General features: G+C 49.0%; 1 protein-coding gene across 3 annotated transcripts in view; it reads right to left on the bottom strand.

The window, feature by feature from the left end:
• Positions 1 to 10,009, bottom strand: part of cnk (connector enhancer of ksr) — a 39,546-nt gene extending 29,537 nt beyond the window's left edge. For 2 of the 3 annotated variants that reach the window (XM_050170652.3, XM_050170653.3), the window contains exons 1-4: positions 9,950 to 10,009; positions 6,116 to 6,279; positions 3,605 to 3,798; positions 2,399 to 2,552 (exon numbers count right to left, since the gene is read on the bottom strand). In XM_050170652.3, coding sequence (XP_050026609.2) covers positions 2,399 to 2,552; positions 3,605 to 3,798; positions 6,116 to 6,279; positions 9,950 to 10,007 — 570 coding nt within the window. In that variant the 5' untranslated portion in view covers positions 10,008 to 10,009. The remainder of the gene's footprint in view (positions 1 to 2,398; positions 2,553 to 3,604; positions 3,799 to 6,115; positions 6,280 to 9,949) is intronic. The other variant, XM_050170654.3, reaches the window with a different exon arrangement.
• Between the last annotated feature and the right edge of the window lie 16,682 nt (positions 10,010 to 26,691).

Genomic DNA, 26,691 nt, shown 5'->3' with positions numbered 1-26,691 from the left:
TCACACCGTCGTCATCATGTTCATGCCATCGTTTTCATTCCAGGTTCGTCATCATACCATCGACATCATACACTCATCGTCATCCCATTGCCCTCATGCTGTTGTCATTATCATAACATGAACGTCATTTAGGAACCGTCATCTTATTGTCATGACACCCCCATTGTCATGCCACCTTTGTCGTTTCAATAAAGTCATTCCTTCTTTGTCATCCATTGTTGTCACTGCAACAGTGTCATACAGTCGTCATGCCACTATGTGCATGGGCAACCCGGGCAAGCAAGTGCTATCAAGTGCAACAAGTGCAACAAGTGCAACAAGTGCAGCTAGTGCTAGCAAGTGCAACAAACCACGAGCGGCAACGATAGTAGCCACGTTTACACTGATACGTTAGAAGTGTACCCTATTCATACGCCAATGCTTATAACACCGCAAAGATATTCGCCCACCCTTAGTGAAAACGTGCCGTATTAGGATAGTAGTGAAGACAAACGCCGCAGTTTCCGCATCATACCCGCCATGTGTTTCTATGTCACTGGCAGCTAAGCACGCCCATCTCTGTTTCTGTCCCCTCAAAGTGGACATGGCTATGTTATTGCCACAGACTTGCCGGTATTAACAATATTATTCATAACTGATATGAAAGAAACTGTTTCAATGTGCATAATGTACACACGAAAAGGGAAAAAAAATCACGTTCGGCGTGTTCGGCTTGCTCCGCCGGCTGCCATTTTTGTTTTGGTGTCCCGCACTGTTACAGCAGCAGCCGCCTGTTTGTTGACCTGCTGTCATCCCGCAGCAAATGCGAGATGAAAAAAACATCTTTCTTTTCACGGGAAATTTAACCCGTGTAATGATCGCATCCCTAAGCTTGCAGCAATTTTTTTTTACAAAAAAGTGCGATCATTATGCGAGTAGATACAGTATGTCATATATAGCCAAAGCAACAGAAGTCTCAGGATGACCCCTACAGATGTTAAATAAACATGGCTAGGCAAATATAGCTTGTCGGTAGATTGCTCGAATGCTAATCGCATTATTATCGACAGTCATGGTGAGATGAGTTCTGCCGTAACTTTTACGGCATTAGTACACATCAGTCACACGTAATGCACCTAATACAGTATGGCCAAAGTCTGTGTGCTCAAGCTCTCAAGGTGGCTACTGCTAAACCACCAACATCTCTACAGCCATCAAGTCAATTAGTATAAAGCTAGTACCTATCAAAATGTCCATACAAATTTGAGCGAACCCTTGCGAAAAAAAAGAAGATATATAATCAGGTGCATTTTGTTTCAGTAAAGATACAAACCTCTTAGCAAAATTACGCACAAAGGGTTTCGCTGAAAAAAAATTTATCGCCTTTTCACTACTGTAAAAAGGAGCGCAAGCAAAGCTGAGGAATCGCTCGTAACGCCTCAATTTTGCCTTCCCTCACGGCGAGGTTGGCACATCGACCACGAGCCCTTTCTCGAGCGAGTTCCTGGCAGCGTTCATCAAATGCCGCCTGTTCTTCTGCCGAGCGCATGACGCGAGCCGACCCATGGCAGCTCCAATAGTGTACTGACGCAAGAAACACTCGTTCCTTTCATGTTACCTAGACACACGGCTCCTGGTGGCGAAGAGAATGACGTCAGCATGGCGGCGGCACAGCAGGATTCTCTGTTCAATGGGTCTATTGCTTGTTTTTTTTTTTTTTTTCTTGACAGCAATCGCTGCACATGTGCAGCTCTGAGAGCAGCAGGCAGTGTTCATAAAATGCAGCCTGTTCTTCTGCCAAACACGCGATGCACAGCTGAGCCACTGCAGCTCCAATACTGTTCTAACGGGAGAAACACTCGTTCCACTCATGTTACCTAGTCATGCGACTCCTACCGGCGAAGAGAATGATGTCCCAGTAGCGCAAAGGCGTAGGATTCTCCTTTCAATGGGTCTATTGCTTGTTGTTGTTGTTTTATAGCAATCCATGCATGCGTGCAGCTCTGAGAGCAGCAGTTTATTTAGCGTTGCATTGCTGGTGCAGGCTAGCCTGTACAAGCTTCACTTGAAAAATACCAATTAAGTCGCAGAAAAAAAAGGAACCGGCCGCAAGATCTCAACAACATCACATTGAAAAAATTTTTTGTCTTTCTTCCAGCACATATACTCGGCACGATAGAATCACAATAAAGAGTGCACAGAATGTGCTGCTGAGTGTATAAGCCTCCCTATCTACTGTCCTCTGTTACCACAAGCTTGCCTAAGTCTACCCTTACTGTCAAGAAAACATCTTGTGTTCAATCAAGAGAAACGAAGCAAAATCATTAAATCAAGCTACAGTGCTAACCAGTCCAGCGAATCTGCATAAACAATGAAGGCATAGGCATCCACTAAACAACACATTAACAACGACACTCACACTGCTCTGTATGACAGCATAGGGCTTGGCTGCAAAGTGGTCCCTCTGCGCTGTCGATGCCAGCTCGATGCCAAGCTTGAGCACCGTCTGCCGGATGTTGGTGTAACGCTCTTGACCTTCGAAGGGTGCCCTGCAAGCAGCCAGAAGCCAGAGGCTGTGCAGACTAGCCCGCTTGATGAAAGCACAAGCACCAGCACATGTGTCAAAGAACACCCGCTTTGCCGAAAACATACTGTGGTCCAGCGTTAATTGGAACTCAAGGGTATGGGGAATCGGCTAATATGTCCCACTGCAGCATGCATGTGAGCACCGAGACGTGCGGCATGTGGCAGTGGTTATTCCCTAATATGTGGCTGCACAGTGCGCTGACAATGCTTTTGCTAGTAACCCATCTGTAACGGGCCAAACATCTACACTGGACACTCACATTTCCTTTAACAGTGGGCTGTGCCCTACAATACATGACATGGACACTTATGAAGGAAACTAATACTCCACATATCACAACCATGAGTAAGAAATGGTTAAAGGAAGTCTTGACATTTGCATCAGGTAACTGTAGGATCCGATGTGCAACAACTAGACATCATTCAAATGTTGTTTGAAGGTAACCTTCCCTTAGTGGTCATGACGCTAGGACCAAGCACTATTAAAATGTGTTAAAAGAGCCTTATTCCCTGAACATTCAACATGGCACAGGTATCATAGCATGCCCACTTACGAAGAAGTCAGAACCCTAATAGAAAGTGCACAAGAGTAACTGTTAAACATCGCAAAGATGACTCAACTTTTTTGACAATGTAGCTTGTGTATTAAGTGCGAAGTTGTATTAATGTTATGCATACAAGTGATAGCAATCACTGATTTCAATCATCAGTAATTAATAGCTGTACGCATCAACTCTATGGGAGAAGTTCCTTGCCCATTAGAAGTGATCATGACAATGCCAGTGCAATATGCCCAGTGAATGCACATATTATGACAGCTTGATGTACTGACTGACACATCAAATTTACTACCTGCTGGGCAATAAAAGCAGCAACGGAATGCTCCTTCGCTTTTACGTGATATCTTCAGAGACATAATTTTACCATTTGTTAGAGGAATAATTATTTGAATTACGCAAGTTTCACAGAAGAACATTTCACTACGGTAAGGAACAGAAGGCGCTTTCAATTGCAGAGGAAAGATGTATGCTGTCCCCACCTATCCAGCCATGAGACGAATGACTTGACAGCAAGCAGCACCTCTGAGACATCAGCCAGGATGCTGGTGGCAATATTTATGAAGTTATCCTGGTCTGTGGTTGTCATGCGCTTGATGTCATTGTAGACACTGCGTGCTCTGCAGCCAAGCTTCAGTGCCAGTGACTGCAGGTTTTCTGTGATCAGCTTGTAGTGCTGCACATTTCAGCATGAAAATAGACAAGTCAGTATTTCAAGCGATAACCTCAATGAGCAAATCGACAGAGACAAAAAAAGATAATAAGGGTTTCTTAAAGGAACACTAAAGGCAGGTATGAAGTCAAGCTAAAGTGGTAGATTAATGCTCAAAAACATCTAAGGTGTCAATATTATCACAAACAGAACATTAGTAAACAAGAAGTTCAGGTAAATTCAGGACACAATTTGAGACTCCCCACGAGTAGCCTGATCATGTAGGCTCTCCTCATTACAATTCTGTCACTAGTACTAAACCACTCGTAACAAAAGGATGATTGCACTGCATTATAAGACAGAAGAAAATGCTACTCGTCCAATTTTATTCATTTTTTAGAGAAAAAGAACTCGACTGATGTTACTCTTAACGACGACAATGCAGGCAACCGAACGGTTTCGTTTTCGCTCAACCCTGCACCACCCATGCTTTCGAGTTTTACTCATTATCACGTAGTGCTGCATTGGTTTAGCTGACTCGCGAAACTCCCACAAACTGCAAGTAGCAGAGAATGCCACATACATGTAATGTTGGGAGATGCCCATACAGTCCACACTATTTGACCAGGAGCAGATCTGTCTTAGCTCAGTTTCGCCATGACCGTGCGTTTGCATTTTGCGCAAAGAACAATAGCGTCGCCTGTCGGGCGCCATTTTACTCACTGACAGCAGTACAGGGCGGTGATGGCGTATGCAATGTCATCCCTCCCCACTTGGGGATGGGCAATTTGAATTGCTCTAATGGTGTGCGGACCCTTCAGACGCGAGTTTCTCTTTAAGTATTTTCTTGGCACAAAACAAGTGCCACAAGGTTTCTGGAATGGTATTTTAACAGTTCACATTGACTTAATATTTGCCGTTAGTGTCCCTTTAAACAAGTATCATATAAGTGCAGGGTCTACACTTCATTTATGATAAAGACCCAGAGATACAGCAATTACATGGTGAAAGAATGCAAAAAATTTTTACTAGGCACCTTACTGAGTGTAAACTTTTCGTTCTTACGTGGCGAAAGCCAAACGGGTACAGCTCTCCCATAACTAACCTTATCCCATTTACATACAACTGATTAAACTCGCAACTTCTCAAGCTTTGCTTGCCACAAAATTACTTTTTCAGAGTTAAAATGGTGAAGTGTTCGTCAGTCAGCAGGCTCAAGAAGTGGTCAGCTGCTTTAAGTGCCATTCTCTCAATCACCATGCAAAGCACTATTCCCATAATACCACGCAAACACTGACTAACAGGAGGTGCACACCTGTGTCCCCTTGCTTCTACTACAATTAACATCCCATTAAGCGGCATGCTATGCACAGGCACAGTCCAGTGGCTGGTACTAGCGTGCACAGACAAAGGGAAAGAGGCATGCTTATCCCCAAGCATTGCACACGTAATTACCACGAGCGTGCACCTTGCAGCAACTGTCCTCTCAGCAGCTACCGGCTAACAATTATAGCTCAGATTATTCCTGCCAAGTGCCTGTGTCCCTAAAGTTTGAGAGTGTGGTGACAATTTTCATGAAATGATCTCTTGCTGGAGCTTTCTGTTGAGGGCCATAAGCTCTCATGGCAAAATAGAGCTTTGGGCCCGAAATTTGCCATTTCTCACTGTGCTTGATGCCAAATCATGAGTGCTCCGAGTTCGCACACTCAGGATGTCAGCTAATGGTTATGCCACTACTTAAGCCTGGTGTGCATCAGTTGTCAGTCAGTTTTCCCGAAGTGCAGACAAACTGAAGCTTTTTAAACATATTTTCTTTCCATTCAATGTTAATGAGTGACAAGCACACATTGTAGTGGGAGCGCAATGACTTCAAGCTTTGCACAAGACACCATCTCATTTGTGTATAGCAGTAGCAGCCATACCAAAATAGCTAACGGCTCTGAGAAGCAAAAGCTATTTCTTTAAAATATGCAGCACGGCGGGAAGGACAAATAAAATCTTGCTTAGCGATGAGTGTCACTAAATAAAGAGTCAAGGTAGAAGCAGAAACTTCCCTTTGTGAAACTTTAATCTTGTTCTCGTACACTGTTAATTTGTTGCTATTTCATGTCCTTGACCCTACTTGTATTTGCTTTTGTTTGGGCATGTCTGACAACCTGTGCACTGGTATTAAGAGCAACATTTTGCCTTGCCACTTTGCAACATGCAGCTAGGTCATCAATTCCTGCGGTACCAATACCAGGTCGTGACTCACCATCTGTAAATGTTTGCTGGCAATCGCGCATTTGCCCAGAGATTTACACGCATTCACTCTATCTTCCAGTAGCCATGGCACACTCACCAGCTGACGTAGCTGGTCAACCGCCTCGAGGATAAGTTCCTGGTGGCCAACCTTGGAAATGTTGAGGCTAGTGAGATCATCTGGACCAAGGGTGAGCAGGTGGTGGCCATCGATGTTGTTGTTGAGGAAGAAGTGCACATATGGAATAATAATGTCGTCCAGGCCTGCATGTGTAAAACAAGGACAGAGTTGTGAAAAAACTTAGCTAAAATATCAGGTTTTCCAGTGGCACTGATACATGTTGTGAACCATAGACCTCCATTTTTTTTAAGCACTTCAGACCCACTTCTTCCCTTCAAACATACATTGGAAGTTTGAGGAGAAGTGACACCACTGTTGAGCAGTTCTCACAAATCACATTCCAGAGTTGTTGTTTTGTTGTTGTTGTTGTTGTTGTTTTTTTTTTCACTATGAAACAGCTGTTGTGTGCAATATCTCTTATCATTAAGTAGGATTAGTATAGCTGTAAAAAGCACAGAAAAGCTACAAAAGATATTATCCACTGCCCCCACGGCACCTCCACATGGCAGTGATAAACAGAAGGCAATTTCCAGCCCCTAAAATTTCCCTAATTGGCCTTCCTCATGCACTTTATGGCAATACTATAAGGAACCAAAACACATTTCGCCATACATTTCAAGAATGTATGTCTCAAAATCAATGCTTGTCTTTGGATATATTGTCATGTGGCAATGACGCTGAAGAACCAGACAGAGCAAAAAGCGTGAGTTGAGAGTCAATCTGTTTATTGGGCAAACTTGTGCCCAGAAAGACGAGCAACACTCAAGTCACAATAGGCCCACGAGCCCAGCCATTGGTCACTGAATCTAATCCCAAGGGTCAGATTCATCTGCTATTTACACGTCTCACCATTAGTCCGAAATCAATCGCTCATGCTTGCGTACATTTGAGAATGTACAACAGTATTCCTGATGCACATGTAATATGATTAGACATGCCTCTTTTTCTAGAGACATGGCAACATTTAAGAGATTTTGGGTACTGTAGGCACACTTTGCAGGAAGCAACAACTTGATAATAGTGATAATCTGGTGAAAACAGACACAAAAAGTGAAACAAAGTGGGCCAATAGAGCGCCGGCAATTGTGGGCTGAAGTTCCACAACTATTACATGTCCCAGAGGATCAATGTTAAAGGGACACTGAACAGAAGCACTAAGTTAGTTTGTACTGTTAAAAGTATACTTTGAAAATTGCAATTTAATTAATTCCATGGTAACAGGTTGATTATTAGAAAAGAAAATGAAGGTGAAAGTTCCATTTTATTTATTTCGTGCCAGAACTCCAGGGTCGGTACATCAATGTGACATTCCAGATTTCAAAGCATGTTTTCATATTTGGGCTGCATTGGCTGAGTAAAAGTTCCCGAAACTCGTTATGTTGGCTGTTTGACTCCGTTAGAACACACTACAGTTCATTTTTACCAATAAACAGTTAACCAGGCCCCTAGCAGACACTGCCAAAATCCATGACGTCGCAATAAGCTGTTGCGGGAGTCTCAAGAAGGCATCGCCACCTATCTTTTCCTTTTTGACCCTTTTCTAGCTTACCAAGCCCCTTTTTGTGGTAAGAGCAGCGTTTTTGGTGTTGTAGAATGGTAATTTACTAATACAGATGAAAGATGAAATCGTTTTTCTCTTTAGTGTCCTTTAAAGAATATTGAGCAATCGATAGAGTTATTAGTGAACGTCACACAATTCTTGATGAAGGCTGCTAGAAACAACCGTTTTTCCAGAGAGATAGCTTCTTTAACTTAACTAGTTCAGTGCTTTCAGAAATGTTTGACTGTCTTTACAGAAACATCCAATAAAAAAATGATGTCAATATGAAAATATTGAGGAATTATGAATAAGCTTATACAGCAGAGGATACGGTGGCCAACAGCCAAATAACATCGCAGGAATTAGCATTTGGTTTATGTGTAACTACCCTTTTCAGTGGAGATCAGTCAAAAATCCAATGACATACAGGACATGAACTTACTTCCACCAACACACAATTGTTGTTTATTTGTTTACATTCAGTTCTACTGCTGCAAAAGAAGCCTTAAAGCACAAAGAGAACTTGCTTATATTCACCAAATGCATAAAAGCACTGATGCGCTAAGACATACTGTTCTGTACACCTCTGACATATATTTACATAGCATACACAGATGAAGACGCATCATCTTAAGAACGAAAAACCAGTTGTCTGCAAGTGTCGCTTGCAATTTTCATGCACTGCCAGTGCCACACACTCCCCAACAATTTGCATACATTGGCATAATGATCGGCATTGGCATACATTGGCAGAGATTCATCGGCTGACTAACACGACTAGCTTTTATAACCTGCACAGCTGATTAGGCTCGCGTCCATGAAAACATAGAACAATCATGCAAGTAATTGCAGAGTACAAATTAGGTCACGGCTTGTTCCCATCGGGCAGTATTGTCCAAGATCCTTTAATGACACCTTTCCTCAACCACTTAACGTGCGTACGAGCAAAGCAAGGGCGACAATGAACGGCGTCCGCGGGTCTCTGTGTTCACACGCACTCTCTCCCATACTTTCTTCGACCACAAAAAAGTCGCAGGAAACGTTATTGGCAAGTAGCGCGAAGGAGAGGCCCAGCCGCATAAAACAAAGCACTAACAAACCGCGTCTTACCGTCTGTCTGAAACACAAGGCGAGAAAATTAGTTAAAAGGAAAAAAGATACGGCACGCAGTCAGCCACGGAAGCGGCGCGCGCTCTTAATGAGCGCGCAGTATGACTCGGGCGGTAGACCTTGAGTCATCGCGGCGTGAAACAACCGCCACCGTAATCATCTGAGTCACACAAAAAAAAGAAAGAAGCACGACGTACGGCTCGCATACGAAAATACGAAAGCCAAGAGCAACACCGCACGGTACAGTGCCGCGCGGGAACCTGAAGCCGCGCTAACTTCGCGGGACAATCGAATTGGCATTTTCTTTTGCCGGCGCAGCATCGAACTGACGAAAGAAGAAAACAGCAGCATAAGAACCAGTAGGTGGAAGCATAAAATCCGATTTCGCTCAGAAAATAAATAGCGCACAACATCTGACAGGCAAGTTGAATGCATGGAACAACACAAGTTTAACTCGCTCCGTTCCTTTATCCAGTGGTGAAGCAGTCTCGTTGGTTTCGCTCCTATGGATCAAAAACGGAAGCAAAGGCGAGCACTGCGACGCACCGTTCCGCCACGTGCGACAAAATCGATTTCTCTTCGGTCTGTGCGCGCACTTTTCATTCTGCGCTTTAAATGCACCGGTTCCGGAGCGACCAAAGCGAACCGCTTCATTACGGTCGGGAAAACGAGCTCTCCAGTCAGCTGTCAATACAAACAGAAACCGGCGATAGCAAAGTGTTCGAAGATAATTACGCAATCTTACGGTAACATTTCACGCGGCGATGCAACTGACAAGCGCGCTTCAAGAGAACGCCGTCCCTTTAAACGGTCGATTTCACGCTAACTCTATCAGCTAGAAGCACGCGTGACTACGCGTAATCCAAAGTCTAGTCGTTCGTGGCGACTCCCGCCTAAAGCCTTCCTTAAGTTTGAACTTTTCAGGACGCACTGACCTTAGACAGCGATAAGGCAAGTAACTCGGCCGCATCAAGAATTCCTCCGCAGCTAGGGAACATCCCATCACCTAGCCAGCATTGGTCAACTCCCTTCGACGGCGACGAGTACGAGACGATTTCTCACGGCCAGGCGCATGCAGCAGAAAGTTTACGCATCTAGGACGATCCGGCATGCTTTAAGTCACGTTAGAGAGCTAGTTTCAGAAAGAATTAATGAGTAATTACCTCTTAACCAGTCCGCGACGTGCTCCGGTGTCCATTCCGCAATGTTGATATACGCCATCTTCTCCCTACTACCGTCGCTCGCCGTAAGGTGGCGCCCACTGACTCATGCGCAGTCGCTAGAGGTGCTTTCAGTTTCGGAGCGACTGTGCGCGCTGCGCAGGTGCGCCTTCCGGTGTCGAACTTGTTATTTACGCAACCATGCATTTACATGAGACTAGGACAGTGATGCTTGTATAGCGGTCACACTTGAGATACCGCTTTCCGTTGTAATGGATGTTAGTGCGGAGTGTCGGAATTCCTGAAAAGGCTGACGCGTTTCTTTGTCGTAACGTTTCTTTCACATTGTACGGTTGGACAGCAATAAACTCAATATAATGCTTTTTGATCAAGTATTTTTTTTCCCTTTCTGCCGCTTGCTACTCTGTTCTCAATGCAACTAGGCGAGCCTACTCCAAAAGCCACTGTTTCATTGTATGGCCCAAATATCCTTATAACGAAGAATCGCTATAACGTATTCCTAATGCGCTCAGCTAGTTCGGCTATATAGGCGGTCGCTGCAATGCACGAGGCAGATAAAGAAATATATACTGAATCATATATTTCACTGGAAAAGCTTTTCGCTGGTATTTTCTGCGGAAAATGGTGCGTACGCCGCAGTGACATTGGATTTCATTCATATATGATGTTAGCATGTTGTACCGCTCGCGTTTTTCTTCGTTATTATTACTCATCGTTTAAATGTTTTTCTCCTCCGTCGAACACATTTCAATGTCAAGGCAGTAAAGCCATATTAGTTGTTAATTAATTAAAAATTTGTTATTCATGGATACATTAATCAACATGGATTAATACTGTATGAATGACGTGCGCACACGAGTTCATCGCTGAGCTTTTGAAACTTGTGGAACGGCCTTTTCTCGTCACTCGATCCGCAATAACTTATCGTGCTGCCACAGAGTTGTGCGGCCGCTCCGTCGAGTTCTTTGCCCCTCAACGACGGTTCGCCCCTTGCGAATGCGTGCCCAGGCAGGGTTGCCGGCACGGCGGCGGACAACCTGCTCCACACTCCCAGAGAGTCTCCCCTCCCAGCCACCGCTGCAGCAGCCCGTCACGATTTTCTTCTCCGCGACCGGAAAAAGCTTTCGTTTTTCGCTTCATTTTATTCGGCGGGAGGTGATGGAGAGGAGGAGAAGTAACAGAGGGCACAGAAAAGCGGAGGAAGGGAACCAGGCACACCTCCTCTTTCTTTGCTCTTTCGTTTGTGTTGTTGGTCCTGTTGCTGCATTGTGTTGCGCCTGCCTGCCTCCTCAGAGGGGGGGCTTGATCCGCTTTTTTTCGCGTATTATAATGATCGCTCGTCGGCGCGAGACGGAACACCGGAGCAGCAGCAGCAGCGGAGGCCAGTACGGAAAAGCAGCGGTTATAAGCCGCGGAGAAGAAACAAAAAGAAACGGGAATGAAACACCATCACGGCCTAGGTTGCGTGAGCACGCCGCGATTCGACGGTGACGATGGTCGCTCGTGTGCGAGTGCGTATGTGTGTGTGCGGCAGCAGCTATGGGGCGCTCAACTTCTCAACGCTGGCTCCGCTCCGCTCCTGAGCTTTCTGGAGAGTTTGGGAAGCGGCGGCGGCAGCAACAGCAGAAGTGGTGGGGGAGAAACGAGCCGTTTCCGCCGTGCGCGGCTTCTTTTTTGGTGGCGCGGTAGCCAAGTTCGCGCTGGCTTCCTTTTTGTCTTTGGCGTTTCGAGAGAGACCACCGCTCGCCCTTTTGGGGGTATTCTGTTTCTGGCCGCCACCAGTGCTGAGTTGCTCTCTGTCTGCCAGAAAGGATCGTTACACCGATGTCACCCTACGCGGGGGCCCCCGTGCCCCCCGCGCCAGCCTCCGTTGTCTCTTCTCCCCCGGCTTGCGAGGCCTTATCGTCCCAGAGGGGGCGGGGGGGAATCGCTGGGCGCGCACTTTTGCTCTCCGGGTCGTTTTGTCGCCCAAACGCCGCTGCGCGTCTGGAGAAGGCGGAACTGTAGCGTGGGAAAATGGGAAACGCGTCACTCGTCCGGACGTTCGCTGCCTGCTTGCGGTGCACGTGTTGCACGCACCTCGTGCCGGTGTGCTGACGCTCGCACACGTCACGCACGCGTCACGTTTCGCGGTAAGGTTCGACGCACACTCTGCGCTCTTTTCGTGTTTTACGATTTCTTTTCTTCACTTCGTCTTTGTATTATTGCACGCAACCGAGGAACACACTTCGTATAAAAATCAACAAATCGAACACGTGCTTACATTAAAGTTGAAAACGCACAACATCGTTACGATCTTATAGCAAGAGCACATACAGCCTCTGTCTAAGAAAACTAAATACTCGGTGCATGACCAGCTGACGCCGAGGTGTCTTCGTAGGCTTCGCGTTGTATTCGCACACTGGTCCAAAGTTCTGAAAGGCGAACGTGCGAGTCGACAAAACTTACTAACAGCGCGAAAAAATAAGGAAGGGACGACGATAGAGACCGAGCGAAAAGAACGTTGTTTTCACTCGGTATTTACTGTTCGTCCCTTCCTTGTTTTTCGCGCTATTACTTAAGTTGCGATGAAACAACTAGCCCAGCAAGTAATCATTCTGCGACTCGACACAGTTGTGGACTAGTACAGTAACACTCACACTACAAGCGGATTCTTTTCTTTTGCTGCGATTGTACTTCAAACGCTGACCATATTGTACTATGTTGATTTTTCTTTTTTTATATATATTCTTGTCGAGCACCTCAGTGTAGGTAACAGTGAGCAGGCAGGAATTGAACTGACTCTGTATGACAAAGAAAAAAAGGGTGCTGTTCTAGGTTCCACTGAGAAGCCACTTTTTATCCACCAACAACAACAAAAACGAAAAGAGAGTCAACTGCTTTTTAACTCCACTAGCGTACGCTCACTCAAAAGAACGTACTCCACCGGGAAGCACAATGACTCCCAAAACCAAATTAAAACATTGGACACGCAATTACTCCCTCGTGAAGGAGTAATCAGCACTCCAATGTGTCCAAAGCGGCACTTTCTTTAATAAATATAGAAGCTAGGCTTTAATCACAGTATCAACGCGCACTGATTAAAAATGTTAATTACTAACGCTGTTCTGTTGAGGCGTAAAAGTTCCGTCTCAGAAGAAGAGTGTACTGACGAGAGGGTGTTCACATATTTACTTCACCCCTTTTCTTTACACGCAAATTTGGGCGCTGAAATGTAAAGCGCGATATTATCCCAGTTCTATTCGTGCATGTACACATTCACGATACATAGGCAGTACACTACGTCCCTCCATCGGATATGGTGAGCATTCGAGAGTGACACTACGACAAAGAGTGACCTGGTATGAATATCGACCCTGTAAATGCACGTTAGAGAGCCGGCCCAACAATTTGAAATCGTGCACAGCTGATTTCTTATAAGCGCAACAAACACGGACAAATGCGACAAATGCACATCAGTATGCCCGGTCATACACGAGTACGACCGGTCGTGCATCGCGGACAGATGCACATCAGTATGCACGCCTTTCGTGCCGCAGCTGAAAACATGCAGATTCATTCTGTGCTCATCTATCGTTCACTCTTCGTTCGTTTATTGCGTTCCTTCGTTACCTGCCGTTCGGCACGTGGCAGCGAGGCCACGATCGGGGCGTTTTCCCCTGCACCAGCCAACTAGTAAAACCCCAACCGCGAAGAAGAAGCAGCCTACGATTGGACGTCCAGATAAAACACTGGAGTTCGCAAACAAGGTTTTCCTTCTTCTTTTTTTCATTTTGCTGAAACTCCGCGCTGAGGACGCAAGCAGCTTTTAAACGACATGACAAATTGAAGAAGGAAAACTAACGCAGAAAGAGAAAGAAAGAAACCGCAGTTTTCCGGCGCGCTCCCACACTTCGCTTTCTACGCGGCGTCACAGGAAACGACCGGCCGACAAACGACCCGCAGTCAGTGTATGTGCGCGGCGCGCAGCTCGCGTGTGTAGGTTTCACGGAGAAGCGTATGTTCGCCTTGCCGCGGAGTGTGTACGAGCCTGGTACGTGCGGCGGCGTTCCGGCAGCAGTGCTCGGAATAATAATAATGGCAGGCCGCCGAGCCGCAAGGGGACACTGCGCGCTGGACTGCCCCCGAGAACGGGAATTGGTGTAGCTGTACACTATATATGCGCTATACATAGCAGCAGCGGCGGCAGCCGTGCCGTCGCTACACCGAGCCGGCCAGAAGCAGTTAAGAGCCCCTAAAATGGCTTCTTACGTATTCCGAGCGCGGGAGAAATTGGCCTTCCAGCACGTGCAGAAGCTTGACGGGCGGCATTCATTCTCGGTGCCCAGCAGCGCGTGCTTACCAGCTAACTTTACAACACCCCTTTAACGCGTGCCTTCGTGGTAAAGTGTATATGCGTCTCTCCCTCTTCCTCTCTCCATCTACGTGTGAGTTGATAAGTGTGTCCATTTGTCTCTGTGGCCGAATATGTAGGGTGGATTAAAGAGGACGCGAATCTGGGTTAGTTGGTCCTGTCTCGAAAGAAGGGACAAACACAAGTGCAAATATGCTGCCACTTTGGTATACGTGCAATGTGCTCCGCGTCGTCTTCATGTTCTGCAGTTTAGGCGATTCAATCCAGACTCATGCCCTTTGTTTAGACATCGATAATCGACGTTTACTGTTTCAACATGTGGGGATCGCACGCGCATCCCGATATCTCCGGAGCGGCCGCGCGGTTATCACGCGATAATCACGTGCTCGCTCGCGGAGGGTAGCGGGGAGAGGGCACCTTCGCCGCTCCCGCTGCTCTTCGCGCCTGGCCGCGACGCTGCAGCCAAGGCACCCCGTTCCCTCCTTTCCCTTTCTTGGAACCGGGGAGACTCCCTCTCCGCCGCTCGGGGAGAAGTGCTATTCCCCCGATGCACCGTGGTCTTTCGGCTGAAGAGCTTGCGACAGGCCGCATCTCAACTCAGCCGCTGAGACCGCCGCACGCCGTCCCCCTGTTGCGCCCGGCCTTTGTGTGCGACTGACCGCCCCAGGGCCCGAGCGCGGATCCACTCTGGGTGAGCTGAACCCTTATCAGCCTCTTTTGTGGTTCCCACATTGTGCGGTTTGTTTCACCCCAGACGTGCGGAATGCTCCGCCGCTGTGGTTGTTTTGTGTTGTATTTGTATGTGTTGTTGCTGTTGTTGTCTGTTGGTATCCTTGTACTCTAAGGTGAATAAACACCTTAGGTCGAGACTCACCCTGTCCCCCCTGGCCTGAACCCGCCGTGGTCGCAACTCACTGCGAACCGCGGGTTAGGGGTCACAGCTCTGACTGCTAGGGCTGCTGCGAAAGTGCTAGCGAGCGACTGCCGCTCCATCGGCGCTGTGCGATCCAGAGAAGGGTCAGGTGCGCACGCGCGAGCCTGAGTAATACCCCTATATTTGGCGCCCAACGTGGGGCCAGAGGTGTGACAGGTTGAGTCTGTTTGTGTGAGTGATTGCCACCACACGAACGAACCATGGCAGCATACGGGGCTGATTTACAGCCGTTGTATACGCTGTCGCAGGTTGCTACCAACAGGCAACAATTCGAAGCGGCGGTAACTGCTACCGCTCAGTCATGCCCTGCGGCGAACATTAGCCCTGGGAATTTGATAAGCTTCGAAGAGGGTAGCGCTACACACGAGGCGCTCTCTCCGGCAGGATGTACCCTTGAAGGCGTCAGGCACATTACGCCGAACCCTTCGCCAGAGTTTGCGGAGAGCATGGAGCCACTGCGGCACACTTGCTCAACGCGTTCTGCTCCTGTGCCAGGCATTACTGGCCAGAGCGAGCCTCAGCAGGCACTGTTGCATGATGCGATGCGCTTGATTGAGAGGTTGACAGGTGCCGTGCAGAACACTCTGCTGACATCTGCCGCCGCAGCTGCTAGACCGAGAGTGAGGGTGGACTTACCCACCTACAGCGGGTATCATGATTCAGTTAGCGTCAACGAATACCTCGATCGCGTGCTGACTTACCAGCGCGCAACGGGGCTGTCCGATGGGGAGATACTGGAACGCGTCGTACCAGTGTCGTTAACTGATCACGCTGCCCGCTGGTTCCGGCTTACTGGCCACCGGTCTAGCACGCTGGCCGAGTTCCGAGCGACCTTACGCGAGGAATTCCTGCCCGCAGATTACGAGCGTCGTCTGCGGCGCGAGTTGGAGCTACGTACTCAGCATCCGGACGAATCCTTGCTCGAGTACGTCAGGGCGATGGACGAACTTTATCGTACCGCCGACCCTTCTGCTCCGAACTGCGATAAGGTGGAGAGAGTCACGCGACAAGCTCATCCCACCTTCGCAGCGTACCTAAGAGGCAGCAAGTTCAGGGATTTGGACGAGCTGGCCTCGGAGGCAAAGCGCATACAGGCGGACATACTCGCCTCGCGCTCATACCGACCTCCACCCCCAGCGTCGAGGGCACTTGAGCCGCGATGCGCGTGGAACGGGGACACTTTTCGCACTCGTTCCGGTGGAGATGGTGCGGTTGCCTTCAGTGACGGGCAACTGAGAAACGGTTGGGACTTATCTGACCGGGCTCTCGACCCGTACACTTATGCCATGCGTGCAGCATGCGCTGCCGATGGCCGAGGTATGCAGAATCGTGGCCGACATGCCGGCTCGAGGATGCCAGAGCAGAGCGTGCCTGCAAGGGAGCAGTCGATAGAGAGGAACAACGGTCAAACGGCGCGAGGCACTGGACGCCAAGCCCGAAAACGGCCGGCTCTCCTCTGTTATCGGTGCAACCAGCCAGGGCACTTCGCCCGGGATTGCAGACAGCCTGCGAACCGAGAGCACGCGCTTTCGGGAAACGAGCGGGGCCGCCGGTAAGCAACGCTGCATGGCCGGCGGCGGTTACAGCGGTGCGAAGTGAGACACATGAACTCCTTGCCCCGCTGGCTTGTCGTTTTGGATTGCCCAGCGACACGCCAGTTCCGCTCATAGAGGTTACAGTCGCCCGGCGCAGGTTTTTTGCGCTGTTAGACACAGGAGCAAGCGCTTCACTATTTGGCGACGAGGTGTGTGAACATCTCCGTCGGAACGCTATCCGACTGAGAGAGAGTAATGCGACCTTCCGACTCGCCAGCGGCACGGCACACGCGAGCTGTGCTGCTAGGCTTGTGGTGCGGTGGGAGAAACGGGTGAGGCGACAGCGCCTCGCTCACCTTCCCGGCCTGTTGGTTCCTATAATTCTTGGTAGAGACTTCCTCGCCAAGACGGGCATTGTTATTGACGTCTGCAACGGAGGATATAGGGAGCGAGCATGTGGCACCCTGAAACCTTTCGTTTCATTTCAAAAAGCGTCAGAGACAACTTCGTTCGATGATGCTTCGCGCGCAGACCGACCAAACGATTGCCCGAAAAGGTCCCTCAGAACGGTTGCGGCCGGGTCGAAATGCCGTCCGGCCAACCGCACTGAGAAAAGAGGCGCGGAGGGGAACTGCTCCCCTCCCGCACAGCCCATAACCCCCGCTGCGGTGGCAGACTGTGCCGCAGTGAGGGGCGAACGATACCACCCGCTGCTGGACGACTCAAGCAGTTTGTCGGGGGAAGAAAAGGCTCGCCTCTCATCGCTTCTGACTGAATATGACGCCGTATTCACAGAGCGGCCTGGTTGCACTACGCTATACAGGCACAAAATTGAGACAGGCGACGCCTCTCCGTGGAAGTGCAATCCTCGGCCGGTGAGTTTGGCTAAGAGGAAAGCACTAGACAGCGCTCTGGACGAACTGCTCGATACAGGCGTTGTTGAAAGGTCGGACAGCCCATGGGGTTTTCCTGTGGTGTTGGTTCCTAAAAAGGATGGGACGCCCCGCCTTTGTGTTGACTATCGCCGCCTGAACGAGGTGACACGCAAGGACGCATATCCGCTTCCTAGCATTCCCTCGATCGTATCCAACGTTGGCGGAGCGAAGTACTTCACTACGCTCGATGCAAGCAGAGGATACTTTCAGGTGGAGGTAGATCCCTGTGACCGAGAGAAGACTGCCTTCACTTGTCACAGGGGACTTTTCCAGTTTACCCGTATGCCATTCGGACTTGTCGGTGCGCCTGCGACTTACCAGCGCCTGATGGACCGTGTCTTGGGTGACGCAAGGTGGCACCACGCTCTTGCTTACCTGGACGATGTTGTGGTATACTCGCGTACCTTTGATGGGCACTTACGCCATCTCAGGGACGTGTTGGAGCGTCTGAGGTCTGCGGGGATAACGCTAAACCCGACCAAGACCCAGATCGCAGCAACCCGAGTAACGCTACTGGGGTTTAAACTTGATAACGGACGCCTTCTGCCGTGTGATGACAAGGTTCAGGCATTATTGAACTTCCCGTCACCGGCAGACATAGGCGGACTGAGACGCTTTTTGGGGCTGGCGAACTTCTATCGACAGTTCATCCCAAACTGCGCTGCACTGCAAGCCCCCTTGACAATGCTGTTGAGGAAAGGTGAGCAGTGGAGGTGGGGTCCCGAGCAAGAGGAGGCACTGCGCAACCTCGTAAACGCGCTCGTGGAAACCACCGAGTTAAGGCTACCAGATTTGAACAAAGAATTTGTCATTCATACGGACGCCAGCGACCTTGGCCTAGGAGCGGTTTTGCTCCAACAGCACGAAGGTAGCTTGCGCCCGGTAGCTTTTGCCAGCCGCTCTTTGACTACCGCAGAGAGAAATTACTCCGTGACCGAAAAGGAATGTCTGGCGATCATTTTCGCTCTCAAAAAGTTCGACTACTATATTGATGGAGTCCCATTCATAATTGAGACCGATCATATGGCACTAACTTGGCTTAGGCGCTTAGGAGAGCCGAGCGGCCGGCTCGCGCGATGGGCACTTCTCCTGCAGCGATACGATTTTACCGTTCGCTACAGGAGAGGAAAGAACAACGTTGTGGCGGACGCACTTTCGCGCGCGCCCGTTGACTGTGAGAAGAGTAACATTACTACTCAACTCACCCCGCCCGAAACTGAGCTTGAGAGCGGACTAACCGCTGCGACGATTGAGGTCGTCAGGAGGGGTAACATTAATACCCATCGTGACCCCTCAGTGACTCAGCCTAAGAGCAGAGTAACTGCTACAATGCTCGACGGCGCTGGTCCCGAAGGAAGGGCAGACGAACCCCCTTCGCAGGACGAAAGCGTGAACCACTTGGACTGCGTCAGTTCAGTGGGGCGCGTGTTCGGCAGAAAGGAGCTGTTAGAGGCACAGCGGGAGGATCCGTTTTGTAAGAAAGTGTTTGAGGGGCTCCGGGAGCCCGGCGGCGCGGCCGCGGCGCACATGGACGCAGCTGGTATTGCTGTGGGTGCGCGGCGCTCCGAAACAGCTGGTAATGCTGTGAGCGCGTTGGATTCCTACCTGCTAGACTCTGACGGCGTCCTGCTGAGATATATCCCCGCGGAGAAGGATACACATGAGTCCTTCAAAGCGGTGATTCCACGCACGCTGAGAGGAGCACTTTTACGCTACTTTCACGATACGTGCCTGGCTGGGCATGCAAGTGGCCCTAAGACTTATCTGAAGTTGTGCCGCTTTGCTACCTGGCCTGGAATGAAGCGGGATGTGATGCGCTACGCCCGCTCTTGCAACGTGTGCCAACGCGTGAAGCCGCGTGGTGGACGCCCACCCGGGCTCATGCAGCCGATCAATAGCCGAACACCGTGGCAAATTGCGGCATGTGACGTCATGGGGCCTTACCCCAGGACAGCGAGCGGGAACCGATTCCTTCTCGTAGTCACAGACCATTTCAGCAAGTGGGTGGAACTGTTCCCCCTACGGAAGCTGACGGCACGCGTGATCATGGGAAAGCTGATCGAGGTGTTTACACGATTTGGCTATCCTGAGCAGTTGATAACGGACAATGCGTCCTACTTCACTGCCAAACTGTTCGTGGACTCTTGTGCAGCTCTCGGCATTAAGCACAGGAGAACAACCACGTACCATGCCCAGGCGAATCCCACTGAGCGTGTGAACCGCAACATCAAGCACATGCTAGTTGGATTTGCGGGGACGCACAATGAGTGGGACGCTTGTCTTCCTGAAATTGGATTTGCTATCAGGTCGACAGTGAACCGATCGACTGGGTATACACCCGCCACCCTCAACCTTGGGAGGGAGCTGTTGAATCCGGTAGAACTTACTCTACAGGAACGAAGCAGCACGGAACTGGTTGTTTCGTCGGCACGCGCCGATTATGCGACTGGGCTGCGCGCGAAGGTAACGGAGGCTTTACGAAAAGCGCGACGGAACCTGAGCACTGCACGTGCCGAGCAGAAAGCGCAGTACGACCGCTCTCATCGGGAAGTTCACTACAAAGTGGGCGACCTGGTGTTGAGACGGAATCACGTCCTGAGCGACGCCAGTAAGAAATTCTCAGCTTCTCTGGCGCCGAAATGGACAGGACCGTACCGGGTGCGAGAGACTGTCTCTTCGCTCGTGTACAGGCTGGCGGACTTGAAGCTAAGACCGATCAGCCGACCGGTGCATGTCTGCGATCTCAAACCCTACTATGACAGAGGGAACGAGTGGCCCGAGGAGAATGCTCTCCCGCGCCCGCAGGCAGCGGCATCGGGTGGCACGGCTCGACGTTCGAGCCCGGTGCGGCATTATAACTTGCGATCTCGGCAGAACTAACTCTGTCCGGTTCGCGGAGGCTATTTTATTGTGCGCGATATCGGGCGGAACGCTCCTCCGATGTCTAGCATGCAGGCTTACAGAGCGAGCACGCGCTTTCTCTTTGGAAGAAGCGAGAGGGGCTAACAGAATTGTCGCAGCGGCAGACCGCCCGTCGGGAGCCGTGCAACAACCATCAAGCAAAAAGGAAAGACCGTCTCCGCTGCCGGTGCGGACGAGCAGGCCGTAAGAAGTCAGCAGCGCAGTGCAGGCAACAGGAGGCGAGAAAAGATCCTTCGGCGGCTAACATCGAGGTGAGAGGTGCAGCGGGCGACTTCCGGTCCGGAATGGTTGCAGCGGCGCAGAATTCGCCGAACCGCGCCGCAGAACTCAGCGACCGAGTTGCGAGCCCCGCAACCAAGTACCCAGCCTCAAGGCCGAGCGAAAGACTTCACCCGCAGGGACAGAGTGGACCCCTGTTGCGCAGCGAGGTGCAAGCCATCGTCAGGGGTGTGTCGGCGCGCCTTTGCCGATCTTGCGTGCCGACACCCGCGTGGAAGCGCAACGACAGAGAGAGCTGCGTCGGAACGAACAGAAAGAAACGCGTTCGCCAATACCAGAGGGCAATGAACCCGGGAACACCAAAAGACAGCTGTCCTGCGCCATCTCCAGGCTGGTTCGGGGATCGCATCAGTCTGGTCGAGGCATCCAAGAGAAATCCAGGGACCCTTTCGCCACTACGGACCCGGCACGCCCGACACGACAGGTGACGCCGCCGAGAAGCAAGGTGACCCGGACCCAGCAGCCTTCTTGCCTCCTACTACATCCCGTTGCCGTCAAGCTGCTCCGTGACATCCTTCAACGTTCCGGCCTGGGTCGCGACTACGTACACGGCGACAACGACGGTCTGCAGCTAGAGCTGCTCCCTCACCAACATGGACTCAAACCGTGTTGATGTCGGAGTAGCACGTCCCTCTCGGAAAAGCCTCAGGTGACGGCGGCCTCTTAGCGGCTAAAGGGTAATTTTAAGGAGGGGGGGATGTGGGGATCGCACGCGCATCCCGATATCTCCGGAGCGGCCGCGCGGTTATCACGCGATAATCACGTGCTCGCTCGCGGAGGGTAGCGGGGAGAGGGCACCTTCGCCGCTCCCGCTGCTCTTCGCGCCTGGCCGCGACGCTGCAGCCAAGGCACCCCGTTCCCTCCTTTCCCTTTCTTGGAACCGGGGAGACTCCCTCTCCGCCGCTCGGGGAGAAGTGCTATTCCCCCGATGCACCGTGGTCTTTCGGCTGAAGAGCTTGCGACAGGCCGCATCTCAACTCAGCCGCTGAGACCGCCGCACGCCGTCCCCCTGTTGCGCCCGGCCTTTGTGTGCGACTGACCGCCCCAGGGCCCGAGCGCGGATCCACTCTGGGTGAGCTGAACCCTTATCAGCCTCTTTTGTGGTTCCCACATTGTGCGGTTTGTTTCACCCCAGACGTGCGGAATGCTCCGCCGCTGTGGTTGTTTTGTGTTGTATTTGTATGTGTTGTTGCTGTTGTTGTCTGTTGGTATCCTTGTACTCTAAGGTGAATAAACACCTTAGGTCGAGACTCACCCTGTCCCCCCTGGCCTGAACCCGCCGTGGTCGCAACTCACTGCGAACCGCGGGTTAGGGGTCACAGCTCTGACTGCTAGGGCTGCTGCGAAAGTGCTAGCGAGCGACTGCCGCTCCATCGGCGCTGTGCGATCCAGAGAAGGGTCAGGTGCGCACGCGCGAGCCTGAGTAATACCCCTATAAACAATAACGTTATATATAAGTAAAATCTCGTTATAACGAAGTTGAAGAGGGAGCAATAATTAATTCGTTATATACATTACTTCTTTATATACATTTTTGCATGCACTGCACTATGGATCTATATTGAGAGTTCAAGGGGAATTTCGTCATATACATTGTTTCGTTATATCCCGTTTCGTTATAACGAGGTCTGAATGCAATATCCGTGTGTACACGTTACAGAAAAAAGTAACCAATTACAATTACAACTGCTTCATTGAAAAATGGTATTGATTACAGTTACCAATTACAACCTCACGAACGTATATAAGGAATTACTCGCAATCGATCGATTGCTTTTGAGTCGATTGCTTCTCTGTTACTTTACTCTGAAGTCTTATTAACATTGCATATGCATGCAGTAAACAGAACGAGCTGGCCTGGAACTTCCAGTGCGTCCTCTGCAGCCCTTCATACACTGCTTATCTGCATTAATAATTGCTTTAAAAAATCGTCAGTCATCGTCCTTCGTTTTTGTTGCGAAGATGTCCGAGCATCGACACTGAGAACTGGTCCGAGGAGGAAGAAGACAGAAAGACTGGAGGGTGTTAGCCAGTTCACTCAATGTGCGCGCTGTGCTCTCTCTCTCTCTCTCTCTCTCTCTCTCTCTCTCTCTCTCTCTCTCTCTCTCTCTCCATCCCCATTCCCCCTTGCCCCAGTGCAGGGTAGCAAGCAGGACGTGCGTCGGGTTAACCTTCCTGCCTTTCCTGTCTTCTCTCTCTCTCTCTCTCTCTCTCTCTCTGTGGGGGTATAGGGTCATGCTGTAACGTATGCGCATCTTGCACACAAGATTATACGGTATACTCAGCATGTCGATTCTTTATGAAGGGCAACGCGTTTCATTACGTTGCCTGGGCTTGGAGAAGATGTCCCGTGGTTGGGCCAATGAAAAGCCCCCAAAATTGTCCGTATGTAATTTCCTGCCATTAACGTCTTAAGTGACCGTCGCTGTCGATACATGCCAGCGCTGGTTCAACGAAGAAAAAAAAATATGCTGAGCCCTGGGGTTCGCCTGTCGGAACATGCGCAGCCGCAAGGCTCCCGCGCGGCACAATAACGGGCACTGTACTGTAGGTTTCGCCAAATTTATGTTCCCAAAGCTGCGACGCCTGTCACAGCACTGTCTCGTCAATAAGGTAACTGGTTACGTGTAATTGGTTACTGCGAAAGGTAATCGAATTACAGTGAACGTCGCCAAGGGTAAACACAGTAATCGTTCAATTCCCAAAGCTGCGACGCCTGTCACAGCATTGTCTCGTCACTAAGGTAACTGATTACGCGAGATTGGTTACTGTGAAAAGTAATTGAATTACACTGAGCATCACCGCGGGTAAGCAAAGTATAATCGTTAAACTACAATATTACCCAATAATGCAATTGATCACAAGTAATTAATTATATACGCGTAATTATTTACGTTGTAGTCTGATACGCAGTCTTATTCGTTCCTGTACCGCCTGTACAGCCTACCTTCGATTGGCACTTATGCATATGCCCCGACGTTCAAGATTCAGTGGACGAGAGAGAGTCATCGCGGCGTATAATAAATGTCGAACGTTGAGAACATTCAAACCGTCGTGTTACAACAGTGTCCCTCGCCATTCTTTCTTTTTTTTTCTGCCGCTTCTTTCTTTCTTTTATATTCCCGGGCATCATTTCATCGCATACCTCTTGATTTTAGTCGTGATAACCGACGACTTTTCCTAAGTGCATGCATGCGCGTGTCTTCACGGCGGCGCAACAGCGTCCGCCGACTGAAAGCGAGTTCCGACCCGGTCATCTGCTTGGATTGCGCGGCCGCCGACGCTCATCCGTCATCGCTCGCCCGGCGTTTCGAGCGTCGAGAGGGACGCCGTTAACGGTTCCCGAGCGTTTGCAAATCCCTCCGCGTCGTGCCTGTACTAGTATATACACCTTAGCATTCGCCTTGTGTACGCGTGCTCGCGCACGCACTTACCATCAAGGCCCGAATCTTCCTTTTTCACTCTTCTCGCACGTCTGGCCTTCCGACAGCCGAGTGCAATACCGCACGCGAGTGCGCAAAAAAAAAAAAAAAAAAAAAAAAGCTTGCCCAACAAGCGGCGGCGGGACGGGCGGCCGCGCGCACAACCATGCGAGCAACATGTGGACCTTGTTATATAGTTCCGTTCAGCGACTCGTGTCAGTAGCGCATTTAACGCAAGAAATATCAATTGATGAATTGATGACAATTGATGAATTGATGAATAGTTAGCTTCAACGATCGAAACGTAGCCACTATGCTGCGGTCGGGAACCGAACCGTCGACCTCGTGCTCGGCAACGGAAAACTTTCAGGATAAGGTGGTTCTTCCGGCATATACTTTCCAAGGAACTTACCAACCCGCTGAATTGCACAGCGAACGCTATAAAAGCCCGCAGTATATAGTCTTTATTCAACTTCCCGTCACCGTATTCCTTAACTAAGAATCGCGTAAGCTTGGTGCCTAGTTACTGGAGGGACACCGGACAGTAATATTAAGTTTATTTATTTATTTAGTACATACTGCAGACCTTTCGGTCCAAGCAGATGGGCAATAGAACGTATACAAACAAAAGAGAACAAATTAAGAACAAACAAATACAAATTTATACAAATTTTAGTGACACTGTGTCTGTAAACTGTCGTTCCAGTCTGATACTGTTCTGGGAAAAAAAGAAAATTTAAACGTGTCAGTTCGAGCATAATAGGGTGTTAGTGAATCCGGATGATGCTGTCTTGTCTGCCGTGTTAGTGCAGGCGTTATATAAGTAGATGGTTTAATTTCAAGCCTGTTGTTGAGAAGAAGGGAAAGGAATTCAAGTCTTAGCAGCTTTCGGCGCGATTCAAGAGTAGGTATGGAGTTTTCTGTCATAATTTTGGAGGGAGAGTCCAGTCTTGCGAATTTATTAAATATAAACCTGACTGCCTTTCTTTGTATTTTTTCAAGACGCACGATATTTGATTTAGTGTAAGGATCCCATGATATACATGCATACTCTAACTTTGGTCTAATAAATGTAAAATAACACAGTAATTTCACATTAGGAGGGGCATTTTTCAGTTTGTGTCTTAGGAAACAGAGTTTGCGGAAAGCAGAAGAACAAATATCAGTAATGTGCATGTTCCATGACAATGTGGAAGTCAAAGTAACACCTAAGTATTTGTAATTGTGAGTTTCACGCAGAGCTGAAGAACCTAGCGTATAAGAAAAAGTTAGTGGGCTTTTTTTACGAGTAACACGAAGAAATACGGATTTATCAGCGTTAATAAACATACCCCATTCATTACACCAATTTAATATGTTAGTTAAATTCTTTTCAAGGACAGTCTGATCATTCTGACAAGTTATGTCACTGTACAAAATACAATCATCGGCAAACAGTCTAATTTGCACACCAGGAGTTATGGTTTTAACAATGTCATTTATATAAATTAAAAACAGTAAAGGCCCCAAGACACTACCTTGGGGCACCCCTGATGTGACTGGGAGAGTGGCCGAGCTATGTTCACCTATTGTAACGTACTGAGTGCGTTTGCTCAGGTAAGCAATAATCCAGTTTATGAAAATGTCAGGTATGCCAATAATTCTAAGTTTGAAGATTAATTTGTCGTGCGGAACCTTATCGAAGGCTTTTCTGAAATCTAAAAATATTACATCTATTTGGCCATTATTGTCTAGAGATAAAGCAAATGAATGAATCACTGATACCAATTGCGTTACAGTCGAATAACCCTTTCTGAAGCCATGCTGAAACTCCGTGAGCACATTGTTTTCAGCTAAGAATTCTTTTATATAGTTTGCCACGATGTGCTCCAAGAGCTTGCAGCATTGTGATGTCAGAGAAATGGGACGATAATTTTGTAATCTTAGTCGATCTCCTTTTTTAAATATTGGAACAACTCGGGCCACTCTCCATTCATCGGGCAGTTGTGGCGACAGCACAGACGCAGAAAAAATTCGTACAAGAAAGCTGGCAATAAGTTCAGGATAACGTTTCAGAAAGATGTTTGGTATTTCGTCAGGGCCACAAGAAGCTTTGGTTTTTAGGTTTACCAACATGTTGACAATTCCAGCATAAGAAATAGAATCCACATCGAATACCTGTTTCACAGGAAGCATAGTAATGCAATCATCTGACACTGCAAAGACACTTTGAAAATACTCATTAAAATGTTGTGCTATGTCTTCGTCACTAGTTATTGATGTGCCCTCAACTATTATTTGTGAAATCGGTTTCTTTCTTTCCTTCATATGGTTCCAAAATTTTGTAGGATCATTTTTAATAAA

Source organism: Dermacentor andersoni, chromosome 6 (assembly GCF_023375885.2).
Source record: "Dermacentor andersoni chromosome 6, qqDerAnde1_hic_scaffold, whole genome shotgun sequence".
Taxonomy (NCBI): Eukaryota; Metazoa; Arthropoda; class Arachnida; order Ixodida; family Ixodidae; genus Dermacentor; species Dermacentor andersoni.
This window is presented reverse-complemented; position numbering and strand designations above follow the sequence as displayed.